General features: G+C 34.8%; 1 protein-coding gene across 5 annotated transcripts in view; it reads left to right on the plus strand.

The window, feature by feature from the left end:
- The window catches only part of METTL15 (methyltransferase 15, mitochondrial 12S rRNA N4-cytidine), a 251,900-nt gene that overhangs the window by 75,566 nt on the left and 153,916 nt on the right, over window positions 1-22,418 (plus strand). For all 5 annotated transcript variants that reach the window (XM_082683258.1, XM_082683259.1, XM_082683257.1 and 2 more), the window contains exon 3: window positions 18,193-18,329. In XM_082683258.1, the coding sequence (XP_082539384.1) occupies window positions 18,193-18,329 (137 nt within the window). The remainder of the gene's footprint in view (window positions 1-18,192; window positions 18,330-22,418) is intronic.

The raw sequence follows: 22,418 nt of genomic DNA on the forward strand, positions 1-22,418 counted from the left end.
TAGCTTGCTTCTGACTTATCTTTGCTATACTTAGTGTTTACATGTTTAAAGCCCTTTTTCATAATTATTAATCAAACCATCTGAAGTCATTTGAAGTATTATGTTTTACTTCAAACATAGGCAACTAAACTTCTTTGCTTATTTATATGTCTTTTTGGGCTTGAGTATTTATTTGAAAATCTTATCTTCGGTGTCTTGTGGTATCTTCTCTTAGAACTATATAGTTCTAAGAAATATATATTTCTCTTAGAACTTTATCAAATAAATAGGCTTAGTACTTGCATTATGTAGACATAAATGATACTGTTGGACAACAAATGATAACACATACTGCAAGGCACAACTTGGTATAACTAAAGATTGCCAGGCTTTAAATGATGGTGATTTTGTTTTGTAGTCATGTTTATTGCAACATAAATCTAAATTGGAGATAGCAAATTGAGGGTAGTGTTTACTTTTAGGGGAAGGGTTGATGGAATGATTGGAAAAAAATGACTTTTCATCTAGTTTAATGTTTCTTCCTTAAATCCAGAAGGCACAAATTAAGATGATTTAATTTAGAATGGATTGAAAATATTGGAGTGTTTTGGTTTTTTAATAAATGGAGGTAATTCAGAAGCACCACTGGAAAAGAAGAAAGCCGGTATATTGGGAAGACTATCTTCCTTTTGTTACTAGATTTATAGCAATTTACAGTTTTTGTTTTGTTTTAAGAAGGTTTTCCCTGTATCCTAACATAATATAGCCCTAGTGCTTAAGAATACACTTAACTTGCTTGTTACAGTTATTGTTTAGAAACCTAACCGGTCCCTGAAGTAATGCTTATATTTGGCATATAAGTACCTTCCTACCTTTGAAAATATTTATATCACTTTGGGTTATTGCTTCAAATACTCCATCCATATCTTTTGGGAATGTGGGGTTGTAAAAATTGGGAGGGACGGGAAGTCCACCACATGGTTTTATGAACTGTTCAAGAATAGGGACCATGATCTAGGTTTTGAGATTCCCATTGCAGTTGAACTCTTAGAGTGGTAGTAGACCTCTTATGGTGAGACTTTAAAGCTTCTTAGTTATTTTTCATAGGAAATAAATAATTTTGACTGTCTGACTTAATTTTCTAGCTTTTGGTTTATGATTTTTGAAAGACAGTTGTTTTACGTTTTTTTCTTTTTCTTCAAGTTTTTATTTAAATTTGGGTTGAAAACACTATTTCTAAACACATATGAGATAGATTTAGATGTCATGCTGTTATTGCCACCATCAAATGTTTAATGGCAAAAATAATATTTGTGTAGTCATCTATAGTGTACAAATCATTTTCATATGAATTACCTCCTTATTCCATACAACAGTATTAGGACTCACTCTTATTAAATGACTTTCCTAAAGTCATTTAGAGTGGAGGAGACCCTTTTCTAAATGAACCCCTTTTGCTAATACCATGCTCAGTGTTCTTAAGGGCTCTCATGTATTTTTCCAGCACTTTATTAAGACTCTTCAATTATTTATGTTGAGAATTATACCTTATACCAATACCTGTAGTAAAGAACAGCTGAAAGAAGCCTATAGTGAATCTAAGATGTAGATTAACACTAATTCTTGATAACTTTAATGAATTTTGATAATGCTGTAAAAATTAAACAAGATATTTAATATCAATCTAAAGTTTCTTTAAAGCTTTTCCGGGTAGGTAATATTTTAAATATTTTATAGACTTGCTTTCTTCTTTCTTCTTGAAGTAAGCCATCTCTTTGTTCATGCATACTTAACCCATGTCACCTGCTACATGCCTAGCATTGCTAGAAGTCTACATATGGAATTTCTGTTTTGTCCGACTTATTGTTTCATTCATTTAGGCAGTATTTCTGAAAGTCAAGTCCTCCAGAACCTAAAAAACTGAATCAATAGAATGGATACATATGTATTAAGAGGTTTATTTTAAGGAATTGGTTCACACATTTGTGGGGACTAACAAGTCTGAAGTCTGTAGGGTAGGCTGGCAGGCTGGAATTTCATGCAGGGGTGAATGCTGTAGTGTTGCAGTACCTTTTCCTCTTTCTTCAGGAGACCTTAGTTTTTGCTCTTAATGCCTTTCAACTGATTGGATGAGGCCCCACTAACATTATGGAGGGTAATCTTACTTACTTGAGGACAACTCATTTTAGATGCTAATGACATCTACATAGTATTTTTACAGCAATACTTAGACTAGCATTTGATTAAATGACTGGGTGCTATAGCCTAGCCAAGTTGACACATAAAACTAATTATCACAATACAATTGATTTGAAAAGTTACCTGTAATTGCGTCCCTCCATATGAATATGATGAGGTTTACACGTGCAAATGGTTTATTTTTTGAGATTTAAAAAAAAATTTTTATAAAATATAATGTATTTTTATCCCCAGGGTACAGGTCTGTGAATCGCCAGGTTTACACACTTCACAGCACTCACCATAGCACATACCCTCCCCAATGTCCATAACTCCACCCCCCTCTCCCAAAACCCCTCCCCCAGCAACCCTCAGTTTGTTTTGTGAGATTAAGAGTCACTTATGGTTTGTCTCCCTCCCAATCCCATCTTGTTTCATTCATTCTTCTCCTACCCCCATGTTGCATCTCCATTTCCTTATATCAGGGAGATCATATAATAGTTGTCTTTCTCCAATTGACTTATTTCGGTAAGCATGATACCCTCTAGTTCCATCCATGTCGTTGCAAATGGCAATATTTCATTTCTTTTGATGGCTTCATAGTATTCCATTGTGTATATATACCACATCTTCTTTATCCATTCATCTGTTGATGGACATCTAGGTTCTTTCCATAGTTTGGCTATTGTAGACATTGCTGCTATAAACATTCGAGTGCATGTGCCCCTTCAGATCACTACGTTAGTATCTTTAGGGTAAATACCCAGTAGTGCAATTGCTGGGTCGTAGGGTAGTTCTATTTTCAACATTTTGAGGAACCTCCAAGCTGTTTTCCAGAATGGTTGCACCAGCACACGTGCAAATGTTTTTAAAAACTGCTGCGAGATTAGATATGTAAATCCCAGCTACTACCTAAAATACTTTACAAGAAGCAGGGTGATAGATAAAGCAGGAAGCTATGGACCCTCAGAATCAAGGACCACTGTTTACAACTTGGCTTCATTACTAATTACAGTTTGTTTTGGGAATAGCTGCTTAACCTCAGAGTCTGTTTGCTATTCTATAAAAAAGGAGAACTTTTTGTCTCCCAGAATTAGATGAGTAGTGAGTATACTAAACACCCAGTAGACTTCCTGGCACACATTAGATGCTGAATAAATATTAATTCCGATTTTTTTCCCCTTTATTCTTTTGAAAACAAATTTTGTTTTATTACTACTGTATTTATATTCATTCAATCATGTATACATTCAGCAAATATTTATTCAGCTCTATGTGACAGGTACTATCGCAGTATAGAGATGCCAAAGTATAGATACCCTTTTAGAGCTTGCCTTTTAGTGGTGAGAAACATAATATGATAAACATAATAAAAAAGAAAGGTATAAATTAGATTGTGTTAGTTTAGATAAGTGCTATGGAGTAAAAGTAAAACAAGAAAGAGGTATAGGGAATGCTGAATGTCGGTGGTTAGGAAAAGGGTTACGGTTTAAAATAGTTTTATTGGGGACAGGCTTACTAAGAATGTTAAGCAAAGACCTCAAAGAGGAGAAAGAACAACTCCTCCAGCCTTGAATATGTGGGCTGCAGTGGAGCAGCCAAATGGGACACTTAAATGCAAAAGCTTTGCGACTGGAATTGTGTTTGAGGGACAGTAGGAAGGTTCTTATAATTGGAATAGAGTGATCCAGGAGTAGAGGAATAGAAGATGAATTCAAACAAGTTGGGTGAGGTGTACTGGGCACATTTTGAAGGGTCCTGTCGAATAGAAACCATCAGAAAGCTTTGAGCAGAAGAGTGACGTGGTCTGTTATTTGTGCTACTCAAAAACAAATTATAAGAAATTATAGGAGGTTTTGTTAAGAGCATAAACTCCAAGGATATTGGGCAGTGGTGCCTTCAAATGGGTCTGTAGTTTATTAACCATTCAAGTATAGGTGAGTTACTGCTCTTTGTGAAATGGAAATAGTAACATCATCCTTAGAGTTGTTATGCAAATGATCCCCTGCTTGGCATATAGAAAGAATCTAATAATTTTTTACTATTATTAGTAGTAATAATAGAAGGGTCTAACTATAGTATTTCCCATTTTTTTCTAGTGATCTTGAATAGATACGTAAAACCTGTTCTTGTCATTAATTTAGATATAAAACTATATTGATAAAATAGAGATGTGGTCATGAGTATTAGAAAAAAAATGCCTTTGCTTATAAATTCATGCTTCCAATTTTGAGATGGTCAGATTTTGAGAGGATCTAGTTCTCTGAAAAAACAGATTATCTCCTCTGATGATACTGTCTTTTTGGGAAGTACTGTCATTCTTTTATACAAGTAGTTTTGAAAATTTTGTGACGATTTTAACATTTCTTCCAAGTTTAGTGTTTATATCCAAACTAAGCTTTAGTTCGTATGAATCCTTCTTTAGGTGGCATTCCTTCTGTCATTTCTCTCCTATGGATCCTTTCCTCCCCATCTGTTGTTATCTCAATGTAAGTCCTGTCACTCAATGGCTTCTTGCCTGTTATGCTTTTTTGTCAGTGAAAGTAGTAGGTATTATAATCATTATTTTTGTTGTTGTGATTGTTATTATTTGAACACTAACTGTGTGTCAGGAAGTATTCTAAGCACTTTATACATACAAATTCATTTAATCCTCATTATAATACTGTAATGGCAGTGTTTTTGACTCCCATTTAATAACTAAGATAGCAGACTTAGAAAGGTTAAACAGTCTAACATTCAGCTTGTTTTAGTCTATTGCTTACTATAAACCTTGTATTTCATACACTTAGATCAGTTAATGATTCAAAATACTATTATTCTGATTTTGTTCTAGATTTTTTCTGTCCCCTGTCCCCTGTCCCCTCTGTTATACTTAGCTAATTATAATCCAGGCTTGACTTAGGGCCATCTTTAATGAAGGAGACTTTTCAGACCGTGACTACATAGAATGGTATTTGTTTCTGGACGTCTTAGTTTATTCTTTGTTAGTACTGCCATGTAACTATACACTGATGTTTATTAGCATGCCTGGAATTTTCTTTATTATTATAAAGTCATTTTGTAGATATGTGTTTGGTCTGTGGAAGTAGACTGCATGTCCATCAGGAAGCTAGGAATATATTTTATTAGTCCTTATATTTCCATCCAGAATTTATACTCCAAAATTTTGCATTCTTCATATAAAATTTATACAATAAGTGTGTCATTTTTCTTTACTGTCAGGATAATTAGCTAATTCATTTTAGTATGAGTATTTCTTCCTTTGAGTCAACTGGCTACTTTGAAAGTTATATAAAATCTTCTGGGTCAGTTAAAATTTTAGAAGGTTTGAACCCTTTGTTCTGAGTAATATGTTAGAATACTGGTGCAGTTAGATTTGCACCACTGCCCAATTCATTGTCCCTAGATAGGATTGTTTATACACTCTAAATTGTGATTAGTAGTCTGATAAAATTTTAGAAGACAATAATGAAAAGTTTTATCACTGTGTGGTATACCTGAAACTAATGTAACATTGTGTGTCACTGAACTCAAGAAAATTTTTAAGGATTAAGTATTTAAAGATCATCTAGAACGTCTGGTAAGCTGTGATTTGGGCTCAATTCAAAGATAATTTGAAGATATTTTCTTAGCTTTTAGACATACCAAAGACATCTGAGTAAAGGATATAGGGGAAGGGAGGGAAAACTGAATGGGAATAAATCAGAGGGAGACAAACCATGAGAGACTCTGGACTCTGGGAAACAAATTGAGAAACTGAGGATTACAGAAGGGAGGGTGGGAGGATGGGGTAACCGTATGATGGGTATTAAGGAGGGCACGTGTTGTAATGAGCATTGTGTGTTTTACCAACTAATAAATTGTTGGATGCTAAAACAAAACAAAACAAAACAAAACAAAACAGAAAAACTAATTAAGTTGTCTTCATTCAAGCTTCCAAGAAAAAAAAAAAAAGACATACCAAAGACAGAAGAAATATGAAATTGTCTTATTTCAGATATAGCACTGGTGATTTTTATTCCATTTAAAATTCTTTGAAATTTCTCCCTCGAGAAGTGTTACATTATTATTTTTTTACATTATTATTATTTTGTAAACATTTTAATTGAGAAAGAGAGAGAGGGAGAGAGAGCATGAGCGGGGTTGTAGTGGGGAGAAGGGCAGAAGTATAGGGAGAAGCAGACTCCCTGCTGAGTACAAAGCCCCATGTAGCTGGATCCCAGGGCCCACCAAAATGATGACTTGAGCTGAAGTCAGTTGCTTAACTGACTAAGCCACCAAGGTTCCCCTAAAAATGGTACATTATTGAGAGTGTCCTTTTAAAGACCATCTTCCTGGGGCACCTGGGTGGCTCAGTGGGTTAAAGCCTCTGCTTCGGCTCAGGTCATGGTCCCAGGGTCCTGGGATTGAGCCCTGCATCGGGCTCTCTGCTCAGTGGGGAACCTGCTTCCCCTTCTCTCTCTCTCTGCCTGCCTCTCTGCCTACTTGTGAGCTCTCTGTCTTTCCGTCAAATAAACAAATAAAATCTTAAAAAAAAAAATAAAGACCATCTGCCAGCTGAAAGTTCTGTTAGTGTTTTTTCAAATTCAGAAGCCATAAAGCAGTTTTTTGTATGCTAAATCACTTTTGTATTTAGTATAAATTATTATGGAATTTAGGCCTTTTGTGAACATTTTTTAAAGTAGATTTTAATAATAATATAAATAGCACTACACCATTTGCAAATTTCCTTTATTCATATTGTCTTATTTCCATATGCTAATAACCTGGTGATGTGGATGGGGCATGTACTTACCTCCATTTGCACATGAGGAAATAGAGGTTCAGAGAAGTGAAGTTACTTGCCCAGATTTATGGCAATTAAAACGTAGAGTCTGGGCCAGAAACTAGATATACTGATCTTCAGTCTCCTTCTTTTACACCCTGCTACCTCATTTATATCTTATTTTTCAATTCATATAATACTTGAAAGTCACACAAAAAAATCTTATTTAGATATTTTAGTATTTAGATATTTTACTGAACCTGCCTCTTCTGATTATTTTGAATTATGTTAAAGACACTTTCTTGATGAATTTCCTTCTTACTAACCTATGAAACTCTTTCTCTTTAAGTTTTACTTTCTATCATTAACTCCATGCAAGGATTCATGGTAGTGTAGTATGTACCCTATTGTGAGTCTAAAAATTGGCCTACCTTGAGTCACATATTTAAGCCAGTTAAATAATATGGCAGCTTCTAGTCACCTGCTTTTATACATGTGCCTGCATACACAGGTGCATACACAGGTGCCTGCATATGTGCATACACCTGCATACACAGGTGCCTGCATATGTGCACACATACACCCATGTGCACACAGTGGATTGGATGCCACCACACGCGTATATATAGGTGTGTGTGTGTATGTATGTATATACACACAAACATACATACTTTGACTTGTATAAAGGTAATGTTATTTAGAGGCCAAATAGTAGAAAATCTTACCATCGTTGGTTTTATTTTAATGCTGATAAGAATTCAGTATTGGAACCATGTTGAAATTGCCCTCAGTAAAATGACTTGTGTCCCCCTGACTGAAAAAAAAAAAAGTTTGAAAAGAACATTTGATGAACACACTGATTAAAGAGCTCAATATCCTATTATTTACACACGATTTTCCCCAATACTATAAATAATCTATATTTTTAATAATTTAATAAGAGAATACCTATGTGGCATTTTCAGAGAAAGTGTGTCTAGAATATGTTATATGAATTTCCTTATGGTGTAGATTAAAAACTTTTTTTCTTAATAAAAATGATGCTGACAGATTGGCATTGTCTGGGCCAGAAACATCCGTGAAATTAAGCTAATTGAGACCATCCTTGCCATATTATTTTTAGCTATTTGTGCTAATTCAAACTTTGTACAAAATTTGTATCTGTGAGCAGATCAAGTGTCAGTTCATTGTACATGGTTGGGTCTTATGATTGAAATTCATCCATGTTACAGATAAGAGCAAACCTGCTTAACACTAAGAAAGATGAATAATTTAATTTAATGTAAGTGAACATACTTACAAAGAAGAGAAAAAATAAATTTTGTTACAACACGTAGAGGCTTCTTTTGTGGATGGGATGGAATTTAAACTACAAGATGAAATGTTTGTAGAATTTAGGGAGAATGAGTCATAGTAACACCAATACTCTTTATAACATGGGGAAAAGAGATAAATTTATTGCAATGCATTGATTGTTTTGTTTGAGGTATAACTTTTATGTTCTTTTGAGACTTTCTTTTCATTTTACATAAGCCCCTGTAATAGTTACAAATAAAACAAAATAAGCGTGTAGCAGATGGATACTGAACAGAGCTTGACAAGACAATAATAAATCAAGGGGTTTGGTAGGAAAAATGTTTGTTCAGAATGTTAGTTGACTATAATGTTGGTAGCCTTCTATGTTCCGAGTTACATGTTCTGATTTATTTCAGGTCTGTAGATGCATCAGTTTGATAAATGTCTGCCTGTCAATAGATTAGACAGATTCATAAGTAAAGCCTGAGAGAAGTCGGTGATAGTTTTGTATGATTCAGTACACAGTGGTAGAACAATAGCTTACCTTAGCAATTATAAACATTCTGGTGACACTATAAACCAGATAACTTCTTCTAATGATTTTTTTTAAGTCAGAATACCAATATATCATATATATCATATCATGTCCAAATAACTGGCTCATTTTTCTTACATTTGCCTCACTGATTATATCAAGGTGCATCCTTCTGTTGCTTTTTGTAAATGTGTGCCAGGTATACTGTATTTGGGGTGCAGGAGTCCCAAAGGCTGCATAATATAATTTAGATCTATAATGGAAACAATTTATCTTACTTTTTAAAAATTGTATCAATGTTTTTGACAAAGATGAGCTTTAAAAATACAGTTAGAACTTAATGTTCTTTAAGTATTTTAGGAAATAAAACTTCTTCCTCCCACTATAGATTAATGCTGTTATAACTTGCCCTATTACATTTCTGGATTTCCAGCTTTTTATAATTATTATTCTCTTCAAAATCTCTGCTCCACGGTGCCCCCTCACTTCACTGTTTCATGTTTCCTACAAAGAGTTACTCTATTCCCACATGGAATTCATAACACCTTTGTTCTATCAAGGTGCCTGTATCGTCTCATACTTCTGATTTTTTCTCTTTTAGAGTAAGAAGTTGTTCTTTGGCCTTTCTAACACTAATTGGGAGATGGTGGAGGCAGAGTAGCAAGGTGGCAGGGAGGAGAAGGAAATGCTTATTTCTGCCTCTTTCTCTAATGGGACTGCCAATTTATGTTGTCCTAAGTAAATGAGTCTGATATACTCATCTGTGAAATGGAATTATTTTATGTACCATAAGTCTGTTGTAAGAATTAAATTAGGTCAAATCTGTAAAGTGTGTGGCATAATGTGCTCTGGCACATAATAATTGCATAATAAATGTTGTGTCCTATACTCTTAGTTACCAGATAGCATGCTTTGCAGTTGGTTCTTACTTCTCACTTCTCCACTCACTGCATCAGATTAGTCTCTTCTACCTCTACAGAGAAGGTAAGTAGTTAGGAGTACAGATTCAGGAGACAGAATTGTTTTTGAAATCTCTCTCCAACATTCATTAGCTGCACCTCAGACTGTCCACCGAACCTTCTCTCTTAAATCTCCAGTTTCTCTTCTGTAGAATAGTAATAACAATAGTAACTTACTCAAAGTGTGGTTTTGAGAATCCCACTAACTTAAATGAATGTGGGTGAGTGTGTGTGTGTGTGTGTGTGTGTTTCTGCCTATGTATAAAATGAATGAATGATGCAGAGCAAATGTGTGGTGCCATTTTTGGTGTAAAAGAAGCATTCAGTATATTTATTATACATTTTTATTATTATTATTACTCTCCATTCCTACTGGCAGTTCGGGCTTTGTGTCCTCTTACCTGGGTGCTTGCTCTATACCAAGTCACCACAATATTCTCATAAGCTGCCATCCATCTAATACTCTTGGCAGTCACATTATTTTTTTCACTACAGAAGTCTTTAGAGCTGTTCATTATCTAGGAGATAGGATGCAAATTACTTACCTTGGCCTTTCAGGACTGCCAGGAGTTGACTTCACACTACCTTCCAGCATTATTTCCTACATTGTTTTATGGGGTCCTTCTAGGATGGCCACAGGGAATGTATCACAACAAATAATAGTATCTGGCACATACATGGAAGTTTTTAATTTCTTCTTGTTTTCTCCCTTTTTCTCCTTTCTACTACTCTCTTCTTGTAATACATCCTGCATTCTAGTCAAACTTGTTCTCCCTCTACATATCATATTCTTTCCTACATCTATGCCTTTGGTAAGATTTCATTCTCTGTTATTATTTATTTATTTATTCAGTAGATATTTATTAATTATATTCTCTGTCATGCAATGTTTGGCATCCAGGACACAAATGTTTAGGGCATCTTCCAGAGGAGTATTATGGAAAGAAAGAATGGAAATATTAAAGATACTAAGGCCTCCAGCTGAAAACTATTTGAGAACAAGGGCCATGTCTATTTTGGCCTACTCTTGTATTTCTAACTCTAAGAATAGAGATGTGCACATATTAGAATTCTCATAATTGTTTGAGAATTCAATTTGAGAGAGATCGAACAGAGCAAAATGGTAGAGAAGACATGAGACTATTTAGCATGTTTGATAATTATAGGTGCTTTTGTTATATTTTATAACTCTATGGCTAGAGAATATATTATAAAATCCATGTGTAAGGAGTGGAAGATAATATTAGACAGAAATGCAGAGGCCAGAATCTGAAGACTATTAATCATTATGTTTAGAAATTTAGACTGTGTCATGTAGCTTTGGAGAGCTTCTGAGAGCAGGAATGTCACATTCTACAATTTTATTTCAGAAAAAATATCCTGTTAATAGTGTAGCAAGAAGAATTAGAAGTCAGACTGAGGTATGGATGTGAGTGTGAACTTATTGCAATAGTAAAGCAAAGAAATAAGGGGTCCTGAATTTAAAATGGGAGTGGAAAAATTTAAGGCATATTTATGTACAATCAACAAGATGCTGTAGGTAACTGAATTTGGGGAATGTGGAAGAGTGAAAGGGTACTCTCTGACTTCTGTCCAGCCTTGATGGCCCTGCTGATTTGTAACCTACTCCAATTTCGTCCGTCTCACTACTGATTGAGATACCTATGTTTTTTTCACTCCTCCTGAAATGTTGTATATGCTTTTCTTATATTGCTTATTTCTTTTTACTAGTAATTATTTGTGTACATGTCTAATTCCCTCATCAAACTGGAAGGCCCATAACTTAATATCTCGAGAGTTATTACCTCTTATGACCTTATCTGTACTGAATATTCAGTAAATATACAGATAATTAATTAATTAATGCCATATATTTTAATTTACCTCTGGGGAAAAAAATGCAGAAGGTTAAGTATATGCCTGAGACATGTCAGTATTTCAAAATGAAACCTGTTGCAAATAGGTGAAGTTTTCCAAAATTCTTTCAAAAACACTTCAATTCTAAATATTCAAAACTAGTAATTGCCAGAAAAGGAAATATTCATAGGAAGAAATTTTTCAGTGAAATCAGGCCATATTGTTTCCAAATTCAGATGAGAACTTACTATTAAAAATCTTGCACAGATTGGAAATGACTAATCAACATTAGGAAAATGAAATTGAAAGATCTGCCCTCGTGCTGTTCATGGCTAAAAATGTTTTCATGTCCAATTTTAACAGTGTTGTTCTACTGTGAAAATTTCGATGATTAGAACTGTTGGATTAGGAAAAATAAATCATTTAACTATCTAGTCTATGCAGGATGATTTTGGGTAAATCCCTTGACTTCTCTCAGTTCTCCTTAGCTAGGTTTTAAAGAATGTCATATCTGAGAGGTGTAAAAGTAGTGCTAAGTATACTCCAGAAAGACAGAACAGTATATATTAATGGAATTAAATTGGATTATTTCTGTGGGTTCTTCTAGCTCCAACTACCCATGGGCCTATGATTTTAAGTATTTTAATTTTTTGCTTTTAATTTTAAGGTCAATTTTAAAACTGTAACCTGTCAAGAAGTCAGTCATCACCAGTTGCTATTATACATAATAGATGGGTATTGAACTGAGACTACGTATACAACATAATTATCTTTGGAATTAGATCCAACAAATTTATCATCATAAAGTCCTAAGACAATTTAGGGTGGTAGATCAGTGATTGTTTTCAACTGTATTGGAGGTTTAAGGTGCAAAGTTCCCACATATATGTCTACCTTCACTAAGAAAAAAAAATTTTTTCAAAGAATAATTGTTTATTTCAGTGTGATTCTATAATTCCAGTTGAGGAATATTATGAGATGAAGTGGAAAGAGCATAGGATTTATATTTCAGTATTAGCTCTGCCCTTAGCTACCTACCTTTTGGGGCCTTGGTATCCTCATAAGTAAAATGAGGAGGTGGAATAAATAATGTGTTATGTCCCTCTAAGCTCTGAAATTCTGCATCTGTACCCTGTTCATTATCAGATTCACAGCTATAGCTCAACTATTCAAGTGTGACTCATCATGGTGCAAGGTAGAACCTAATCATTTCTATATTTAGAAGACCATGGGGATAAAATGTCATTTGATTCAAAGAACTGCCTAAAATAAGAAATGTTCATTTTCTTAGTTCAAATGTAAAGGATTCTGATCAACAGATAAAAACATGGTGCATTAGAGTTACATAATATTATTAATATCAGATCATTATTAATGTTCTGAAAAAGTTCATTAATGAAACAGCTTGTAATACCTGGAATATATTGGTGTTAAATGACTTCTAAAAGTTAGATATCCTGTGACTATTTTATCTGGTCTTATGGTAATGAGTCTTGTATCTTGAGGAGTGTTTCTAAATTCATTTGCACAAATGAGTATTGGTATCTTTATCATAGCTACCTTGGGAAGCTGAGCTCTTTTTTCATATTACATCACTAAATATTTACTAAGCATCTACTGCTGTACACTGATGCTGTTAAAGTGGAGTCAGAGTTGGAGAACTGTAGTTTATTTTTTAAGTCACAATGTTTATTTTTTAAGTCACTTTTTTTTTTTATTCTGAGCCCCAATCTCCCTGTGCTGAGAAGCCATCAATCTCAGTCATTCTCATTGCCCCAACTGAGCTATGCAGAAGCCCTTCATCTTACTACTCATCTCATACCACACTTAGTTCTCCCTGAGATGCCTTTTGTTGTAGTAAAGGCCCTCTAGGACCAGAGGTTCTGCTGCTCCTGTGCCAAAGAGGGGTATGGAAATCTCTGGTATCACTGGGAACCCTGTGTTGAGAGTCCACCCTCCTTCAGTTCCTCAGATAGACAGCTGCTTTGAGATCTTATCATCTGTCAGTCATTTCATTAGTCCTGCACCTTCCTGGAATTTGTTCATTATTCCCATCTCTCTTCTATCCAATTTCAGTGAGATCTTTCTCTCTTTTCCTTAAAGATACTAACCTACCCAGGATAACTAGCATTCTTTCTGAGCTTTTTTGTTGTTGCTCTTTAATATTAACTGATAGGAAAGTGGTTTTCTCCAAATGGTAGGAAAGATACTTTTTTCTTTGTGACATGCAAAAATCCTCAAGGAATATACATTTCTAAAGCTCTAAATACCTAGGCACTTACTTAATATAGAAAGAGAGAGAAGAGGAAGAAAAAAAGAGAGAAACACATGTATCTCAAGAGTTGTCCTGCTACACAAAGATTAAGACATGGTTTCTGAGAGCCTAAATTCCAGTGGAATGGGTGATCTATTAAAAAAAAAACCAGAGTTTTCTTATATAATTTTTATAAAGCTATTTCTACCATAATTCTTTCTATGTCATCCACTTTTTAATTTCTTTCTTTTGTTCACTCCTCCCTTCTCTTTCTTTCAGAAAAGGCACAAAATTCAGAGTTGGAGACACATGGTTTAGAGTTCTCTTTCCCTCACTTGCTTGTTATAGGATCTTAATCAAGTCACTTATCTCTCTGCACCTGAGTTTTGTACTTGCAAAAATGGAGAGAAAACCACTTGTCCCTACTTACAGAGCTTTTGTTAGACCAAGTAGGAAAACTGTTAATGCTCAATAAATTATAAGGTATTGGGCAAATATAGGCTTTGTTGATTTAATGCAGAAGAGAGCCAGGTATACCTGTATTCAGTTCCTGCATTTGCTACTTACTAGCTTAGTTTAATCTTAGTTTCTATGTATGTGTACGTCTGATAATACCAATTTAGTGGTTGTAAGGGAGAAATAAGATAATTTTTATGTATCTGTGAAGTAAATAGGGGTACATTTTATCCCCCTTTCTTAGATGAAACAGTTGAGGCTCAGAGGGTTAAAATACTTTGGTTAGGATTATACAAGTGAGAAGTGGGACTGTCAGAATAAAATCTTGGTAACAAATATTGGTTTTATGTATTAGATAAATTATATCAGGTAATTTTAAAGAAAGAGTTCCTTTTATGTTTGAAACATTATATATATATATATATATATATATATATATATATATATATATATATGCAGATGAGACCCATAGAAGTATTGATTTGTAACACTCAGATTTATTTGTTCTTTTGCATTTGTCCAGTATTATTTTATTGTCAGCTAGTACAAATTTTAAAATGTGGTCTTACATCAAGTTAGGGACCCAGAAGGGAGACACTAATTGGCTCCCTTTTCAGTTATAGTGCTGGTTGATTCACAAGGCCTAAATTAATGAGCAATGTATATTAGAATTTTCAAAATTCTAGTTGATGGCTTCAGTAACCTATTAACCTAGGACATATGGTGGGGTTCACTTGTAGTTTTATAAATCCATGTCTCCAGCTTTGCTTTGTGGTACACTTGACTGGTTATAATTATTATTTTTTTTCCTATGGAAACTTCCTTGATTGTCAGTACATCTCCAAGGGCATAATCATGATATATTAAAAAATAATCATGTAAATTATAATCATCTTACATTTTCCAGAATATTTTTAATGATGAGAATTTTTCTTTTTAATTATCAATTGGGACTTTCCTGGCTTGAGATAAAATAATCATATGCAAATTGTTTTATTTTCTATACTCTCAGTTTAAATACAGAATTATAGCAAGACTTGATATTGGGGCATAACAAGAAAGTAATTTCTATTTCTGCCTTGGAAAAGTTCTTTGTTTAAATTATGCTAAGCCCCTAGAAATTTTTAAACTGAAGTATGGTAAGGTGGGAGATTTTTACTTATTCATTGATACATAAAATAAGTAAACAGACTCAGAACGGAAATTATTTGATTTTGAGATTATAAGTATATGCTCCTAACAACCATACAAATAATACGAAGGGGCTCCTGGGTGGCTCAATCAGTTAAATGTCCGACTCTTCATCTCAGCTTGGATTGTGATCTCAGGGTCATGAGTTTGAGCCTCACATTGGACTACTTTAAAAAAAAAAAAGCAAGAAATTCTAGTGTTTGTTTTTCTAATTATTTTTATTAATATATAATGTATTATTTGCCACAGTGGTACAGGTCGTGAATCGTAAAGCTTACACACTTCACAGCACTCAGCAGAGCACATACTTTCCCCAGTGTCCATAACCCAGTCACCCTCTCCATATCACTCTCCACCAGCAACCCTCAGTTTGTTTTGTGATATTAAAAGTTTCTTATGGTTTATCTCCCTTCCGATCCCATCTGGTTTCATTTTTTCCTTCCCTATGCACCAGATACCCCAATCTGCCTCTCAAATTGCTCATATCAGGGAGATCATATGATAATTGTCTTTTTCTGATTGACTTATTTCACTCAGCATAATACTTTCTAGATCCATCCACGTCATTGCAAATAGCAAGATTTCATTTCTTTTGATGGCTGCATAGTATTCCATCATATATCTATATCTATATCTATATTTATATATATGTATATACACAAACATGTCTTCTTTATCCATTCATCTTTTAATGGGCATCTAGGTTCTTTCTATAGTTTGGCTATTGTAGACATTGCTGCTATAAACATTCGGGTGTACCTGCCCCTTTGGATCACTACATTTGTTTCTTTAGAGTAAATGCCCAGTAGTGCGACTGCTGGGTCATAGGGTAGCTCTATTTTCAACTTTTTGAGGAACCTCCATACTGTTTTCCAGAGTGGCTGCACCAGCTTGCATTCCTATCAACAGTGTAGGAGGGTTCCCCTTTCTCCGCATCCTCACCAGCATCTGTCATTTCCTGACTTGTTAACTTTAGCCATTCTGACTGGTGTGAGGTGGTATCTCATTGTGGTTTTGATTTATATTTCTCTGATGCTGAGGGATGTTGAGCACTTTTTCATGTGTCTGTTGGCCATCTGGATGTCATCTTTGCAGAAATGTCTGTTCATGTCCTCTGCCCATTTCTTAATTGAATTATTCCTTGGGTATTGAGTTTGGTAAGTTTCAAGTGTTGTTTTAACATTATCATCTATAATGTTGAAAAGAGTGTATAACCATGTCTTTTGTGCTGACAGTGACAGAAGTGCAAGCTTTAGTTGTATTAACATAATTATGTTAAAGAGCAGCACTTGTGGTTTATCACCACATTTACATCTCTTATAATTTACATCCCTCCTCTTTTAAGTTTTGATCAGAAAATTTCCTCCATGTTATTCTTGAAATAGCAGGCTAACTTTTTTGAGGACTTGTTCAGAGGATGGGTCTCAGCACGGTAACTGGTAGCAAAAAATCAAAGCGTACTTTGTCTTGTTTCTAACCAGTCTCCTGGAAATAATTTGTAGCCTTCAGGACAGGAGAATGTTCAGATCCATTTCAAGAAGTTGTCTTCTTGTGCACTCTTCACATTAACTTTGAAAAAGTTACAAGTTTATATATTTTTAATGGTTTGATGTATAGCATATGTCATTTTTCATAGTATTCAATATTATTGGAATGATTATTTTTCTTTTCATAATACCAGTGAAGTTTATTTAAAGGGCACATTAATCTACACTGAGAGTGTCTTGACTTCCAAATCAACCACAATCAACTTATTCACAAATATGTTTCTAATGGTCCAGGTCTGGTTTCTTGCCCAACTGAGACCTATTTTCTTTATAGTGTGACCCAGTAAAAGAGCCAAGAAGTAGATTCAAGTCCAATTAGCCTTACTGTTTTTCTAGAATGATCTAAGCATGAAGCCACCCCTGTAGATCATAAACTGTTATCCTGGCAAAATTATTACTTACAGATCTTACACTCTCAAGTGTCATGGTTTAGATGACCAATTATATGTCACCTTACCAGTTAGGTAAGTATTGATGGTATCTTCTTTCCCTCTGACTTTCTTTTTCTTTTCAAAGCCTGGGGAAATCTAAAAACAGTGGGATTTTAAGTGTCTTTCCCAAAAATATATAGGTACTTGTGACAAAGCTAGAATTTACCCTAGCTGTTTTGACTTAAGCCTTGAGCCTTTTCCAGTTTTGATTTTTAAGGATTTGTCCTGTGATTATTTATTGTTAGGTATATTCATTCCTTTTTTCCTGTATCTCTTTCCTTCTCTCATTCTTTCTTTGTATTCTTGAATATCTTCATGTGTAATACAAAGCCATTTAGAGAGATTGAGATAAAGTGAGCCATACTAATTGTAAGCTATTTCCAAATAATGAGAAATTGTTGGAAATATCATCAGCCAGGTGCTGGAAAGCATTAAAAAGCTAGCAGCATAACTCTGTAGCCAGTTTGACCTTTGGAGGAAAATGTAAATTTGTCTTAAATTGGCCAGCCTATGCCAGAGATAATCATTTTACTGATACTCTGACCATTTCTTTCAGACTGGTCACTCATAATTCATCCAGGTCTCATGTATAACAAATTGAACTCTAGGCAAAATAATTTTAATTGTTTTTCCAATTGCTATCAGCTCGGAAAATCAATATGTACCTCTAGAAATTAAGGTAGCTTGCAAGAATATTTTGTTCATGCTTAGGTAGTAATTTTATTTTTCTGTGTTGGCCAGATTTTTCTAGATATGACATTTGGTTCAGGAGGACACACAAGAGCCATTCTACAGAAGGAGTCAGACATTACTCTGTATGCCTTAGACAGAGACCCAGCAGCTTATGCAATAGCTGAACAGCTTTCAGAATTATATCCGTAAGTAATTCTCTTGTATAATTATTGAATTTTGGTGCTGAGTTTTAGAGAGCTGGGTTTACCATTTTGGAATTTGTTCTCCCTTGTATGCTGTTATACTTCACTCTGCTACATATTTTCTCTCTTTTTGCCCCTGAAGGAATTAATGTAAATATTGTTTTTAGTACCACTTAAAATGATATTACTGCCTTTATCCTTCCTGAATTCATAAAAAGAAATAAAAAAATGACTTATGGCTAAAATTTGAACATGAGTTAATGTCCATCCATGGGTAATATTTTGACAGTAGTTTAAGAAATAATTTATGAGTTACAGTTTCTAAGAATTCACTGGTAAAAGTAAATAAATATGTGAGAATAATGCAGAATTCATTAGGTCACATACATCAATGTAATGCAGTTGTTTTCTCTGAATTCTTTTTGAAATTCACAAGTAAATTTAGAGCACTCTATATCCCTCTGACAAGAATTAGGTGAGCTTTCACTGTGGAACCTTTTAAAAATGTAAAATATTGTCTTCATGAGTTGTTAAATCATCTTTAGAGAAAATTTTGGAATAGTGGATTATGCTGTGTTGTTTTAAAAATTACTGGTCTGAAAAAGGGAAATGTCTTGGAGCTAAGTTGACTACCCACAAACACCGGTATAGGGCTGTTTTCAAGAATAAGGAATTAGTCTCTTATGCTTCATAGTCTGAAATCAAGAAAATAGATGAGAATTTTTGAGGTAGATTTTGACTTGATGTACACCAGAGTTTTTTGGTAGTCGTAACTGTCCAATAATGAAAAAAGTCTGTTTGGTGAAGCAGCAAAAGTATGAACATGGAAAAGTTTAATCACAGACTAAAGATAGGAAGTTGAATTACTTGTCTAGAATAGTCTTTTTCAACCTCTCAGGTCCCAAACTCTTTGCAAATCTATCAGTGTGATTAATTCTCCCAATAAAAATTAAATAAATACACCTAGATTTTTGTTTGCAACATCACAGGGTTCAGTGGGAGTGCCTGAAATCCACTTGACCCCAGGTTTTTTTCTTCTAAGAAAAATATGAGGATATGGTTTAACGATGTGATACTTAAAAAGCAAAACAAAGCAAAACAAAACAAAAAAAACACCTATCACTGTTATTCTGTAATGTAACTTACATGCATGCATCTTCTTTAGAAGTTCTTGTAATTCTAAGGCATTCATATTGGTGAAACATCTTAAGAGTTCACCTGATTATGACCTGAGTGTTCATAGAATGAATATAGATCTCTATTATATTTCATTATCATAGAAAAACTGGATTTTCTTAGATATTATTATTTCTAAAGGCAGTGAGTTCCAGTTCAGTTTTTCCAAGGTCTCTTATTCCTTCAAAAAGCCTCCTTTTCTCAGAAGGAGCTTAAAATTTTATCAGTTTTATCAGGTGTCTCAAGCATCTTGAGACTATATTCTCTTTTCAGTTTACAGTTGTAGAAACTATCAGCTTAGGTTAAATAATTTGCTAAAAGGCATATATGAATAAACAGAGATAAAGCTGGGATCTCATCACCTAATAATCTTTTTTTTAAATTGAAGTATAGGTAATACATTATGTTATAGTAGTTTCAGGTGTACATAGCGTTTCTACACATTACTCAATGCTTACCTTGGTAAGTATAGTTAGTATCTGTCACAATACAGCAGTATTAAAATATTATTGACTCTATTCCCTATACTGTACTTTACATCTCTATCACTTATTTATTTTGTAACTGTAAGTGTGTACCTCACAGTCCCCTTTACCTACTTTACTCATCCACCCAGCCCCCTTTCCTCTGGTAACCACTAGTTTGTTCTTTGTTCTTAGGAGTCTATTTGCCCTTCGTTCATTTTTTTTCTTTTTTTTACTTATAAGATTCCTCACATAAATGAAGTCCGTATGATATTTGTCTTTATCTGTCTTACCTATTTCACTTGGCGTTAATACCCTCAGTTCTATCCAATTAATATCCTAGTTCTATCTAATTGGCAAGATTTCAGTCTTTATTTTTTTTTAATTTTTTATTTTTTATAAACATATATTTTTATCCCCAGGGGTACAGGTCTGTGAATCACCAGGTTTACACACTTCACAGCACTCACCAAAACACATACCCTCCCCAATGTCCATAATCCCACCCCCTTCTCCCAAACCCCCTCCCCCCAGCAACCCTCAGTTTGTTTTGTGAGATTAAGAGTCACTTATGGTTTGTCTCCCTCCCAATCCCATCTTGTTTCATTGATTCTTCTCGTACCCACTTAAGCCCCCATGTTGCATCACCACTTCCTCATATCAGGGAGATCATATGATAGTTGTCTTTCTCTGCTTGACTTATTTCGCTAAGCATGATACGCTCTAGTTCCATCCATGTTGTCGCAAATGGCAAGATTTCATTTCTTTTGATGGCTGCATAGTATTCCATTGTGTATATATACCACATCTTCTTGATCCATTCATCTGTTGATGGACATCTAGGTTCTTTCCATAGTTTGGCTATTGTGGACATTGCTGCTATAAACATTCGGGTGCACGTGCCCCTTTGGATCACTACGTTTGTATCTTTAGGGTAAATACCCAATAGTGCAATTGCTGGGTCATAGGGCAGTTCTCTTTTCAACATTTTGAGGAACCTCCATGCTGTTTTCCAGAGTGGGTGCACCAGCTTGCATTCCCACCAACAGTGTAGGAGGGTTCCCCTTTCTCCGCATCCTCGCCAGCATCTGTCATTTCCTGACTTGTTGATTTTAGCCATTCTGACTGGTGTGAGGTGATATCGCATTGTGGTTTTGATTTGTATTTCCCTGATGCCGAGTGATATGGAGCACTTTTTCATGTGTCTGTTGGCCATCTGGATGTCTTCTTTGCAGAAATGTCTGCTCATGTCCTCTGCCCATTTCTTGATTGGATTATTTGTTCTTTGGGTGTTGAGTTTGCTAAGTTCTTTATAGATTCTGGACACTAGTCCTTTATCTGATATGTTGTTTGCAAATATCTTCTCCCATTCTGTCAGTTGTCTTTTGATTTTGTTAACTGTTTCCTTTGCTGTGCAAAAGCTTTTGATCTTGATGAAATCCCAGTAGTTCATTTTGCCCTTGCTTCCCTTGCCTTTTGCGTTGTTCCTAGGAAGATGTTGCTGCGGCAGAGGTCGAAGAGGTTGCTGCCTGTGTTCTCCTCAAGGATTTTGATGGATTCCTCTCTCACATTGAGGTCCTTCATCCATTTTGAGTCTATTTTTGTGTGTGGTGTAAGGAAATGGTCCTATTTCATTTTTCTGCCTGTGGCTGTCCAGTTTTCCCAGCACCATTTATTGAAGAGGCTGTCTTTTTTCCATTGGACATTCTTTCCTGCTTTGTCAAAGATGAGTTGACCATAGATTTGAGGGTCTATTTCTGGGCTCTCTATTCTGTTCCATTGATCTATGGGTCTGTTTTTGTGCCAGTACCATGCTGTCTTGATGATGACAGCTTTGTAATAGAGCTTGAAGTCCGGAATTGTGATGCCACCGACGTTGGATTTCTTTTTCAATATCCCTTTGGCTATTCGAGGTCTTTTCTGGTTCCATATAAATTTTAGCATTATTTGTTCCATTTCTTTGAAAAAGATGGATGGTACTTTGATAGGAATTGCGTTAAATGTGTAGATTGCTTTAGGTAGCATAGACATTTTCACAATATTTATTCTTCCAATCCAGGAGCATGGAACATTTTTCCATTTCTTTGTGTCTTCCTCAATTTCTTTCATGAGTACTTTATAGTTTTCTGAGTATAGATTCTGTGCCTCTTTGGTTAGGTTTTTTCCTAGGTATCTTATGGTTTTGGGTGCAATTGTACATGGGATTGACTCCTTAATTTCTCTTTCTTCTGTCTTGCTGTTGGTGTAGAGAAATGCAACTGATTTCTGTGCATTGATTTTATATCCTGACACTTTACTGAATTCCTGTATAAGTTCTAGCAGTTTTGGAGTGGAGTCTTTTGGGTTTTCCACATATAGTATCATATCATCTGCGAAGAGTGATAATTTGACTTCTTCTTTGCCGATTTGGATGCCTTTAATTTCCTTTTGTTGTATGATTGCTGAGGCTAGG

Source organism: Mustela nivalis (genome assembly GCF_964662115.1).
Source record: "Mustela nivalis genome assembly, chromosome: 9".
Taxonomy (NCBI): Eukaryota; Metazoa; Chordata; class Mammalia; order Carnivora; family Mustelidae; genus Mustela; species Mustela nivalis.